A 1,292-nucleotide genomic window follows, 5' to 3' on the forward strand; every position below is an offset into this window, starting at 1 on the left:
AGTAAACAAATAATATAAATAAATAATAAAAATGTATCAAATCAATTAATACCATACACGATAAAATGCTAAATAATTATTTAAAAATAAATGCTATCAATAAAAATGTAAAACTTAAATTAAATATCTAATATCTATAAATCCAATTTTTAAAATAGTAATATCAATTGAATAATAAAAGCAATCCTTTAAAAATGAATTAAATAAATCCATTAATTTATATAAATACATCTAGAATTTACTTACTCCAATAAATTAATGTTTACACTTTTGTTTTACAGTTGTTGCCAATAGTATCGGCATAATAAAGGTAAAACCTGCGGCATGCTACAGCTTCAAAGAGGGAGATTCATTCAATCACAGAATAATATTCCCTCATTTATAAAAGTCAAATGTTTTTGTTACCACGCAGGGGGTCTCTGGTCTCCAGGCCGAGGATGACGGTCCCAGGCCCATAGCGGGTTAGCCCTGGCTCCCAAGGAGCGAGAACGTTGTCACCGGGTACTATGCAACGTCTCCGCGCTTCCTCGTACTGGATGATGTCGCCGGATCGGGTCTTCTGCAGCATGGCCGGGTACCGATCCCTCTGCACAGATGGCTCATTGAACTCGATTAGGAAGACCCCGGGCTCCTCCTAGCGGGGACACAAATGATGGTTTGACTTGCTGGATGAGATTATTGAGAGCACTAAAGTTTTACAGAACCCCCGGCAGCATTACACTGGGTCTGACTGGGTCACCGATTGCCAGATTCTGACCACTTCCCGGTATCTCACATCTGAGTATTCTGCAACCAGGAGATGTGTATATTGTGTATTCTCACTTTCAGCCAGCAGGGGGAGCTGTGATCTACCAATCATATGGTTTCTTGTTATTCATTTTCTGCTTTGCCCCCCCCCAAAAAAAATCCCTGCTGTTTACAAAGCTCTATAGCTCAAGATGGATGGTAAACGCTTAGACTGTGACTCCTCCCCCTCCTCCTGCTTCTTGCTCCTCCCCCTCCTCCTTCCTGCCCCTCCCCCCTTCTCACTTCAGGAAGTTGTGTCTAAAGCTGGAATCTGATAGAGTGTGTCTGAAAGGACAGAACTACAACTGTGCTTAGAAAATACAGAGCCCTCTGGGAGCTGTGCATTATGGGCGTACCTGATGTTAAATAGTTATACAGATATAGATAGAGAAATACATCAAACATATTTGATAAATATTAAAGAATACTTTTATTAATAAATTCATTATTTATTTAATAATAATAATTTAAAAAAAGTAATCTATTTATACATTTTTTAAATCATT

General features: G+C 38.2%; 1 protein-coding gene across 1 annotated transcript in view; it reads right to left on the reverse strand.

The window, feature by feature from the left end:
- The window catches only part of CUNH11orf16 (chromosome unknown C11orf16 homolog), a 19,824-nt gene that overhangs the window by 8,532 nt on the left and 10,000 nt on the right, over window positions 1-1,292 (reverse strand). Inside the window, exon 5 of the mRNA XM_018571144.1 lies at window positions 406-634. Coding sequence (XP_018426646.1) covers window positions 406-634 — 229 coding nt within the window. The remainder of the gene's footprint in view (window positions 1-405; window positions 635-1,292) is intronic.

The sequence above is a fragment of the Nanorana parkeri genome, unplaced genomic scaffold (assembly GCF_000935625.1).
Source record: "Nanorana parkeri isolate BGI_ZX_2015 unplaced genomic scaffold, ASM93562v1 scaffold1687, whole genome shotgun sequence".
Lineage (NCBI taxonomy): Eukaryota > Metazoa > Chordata > Amphibia > Anura > Dicroglossidae > Nanorana > Nanorana parkeri.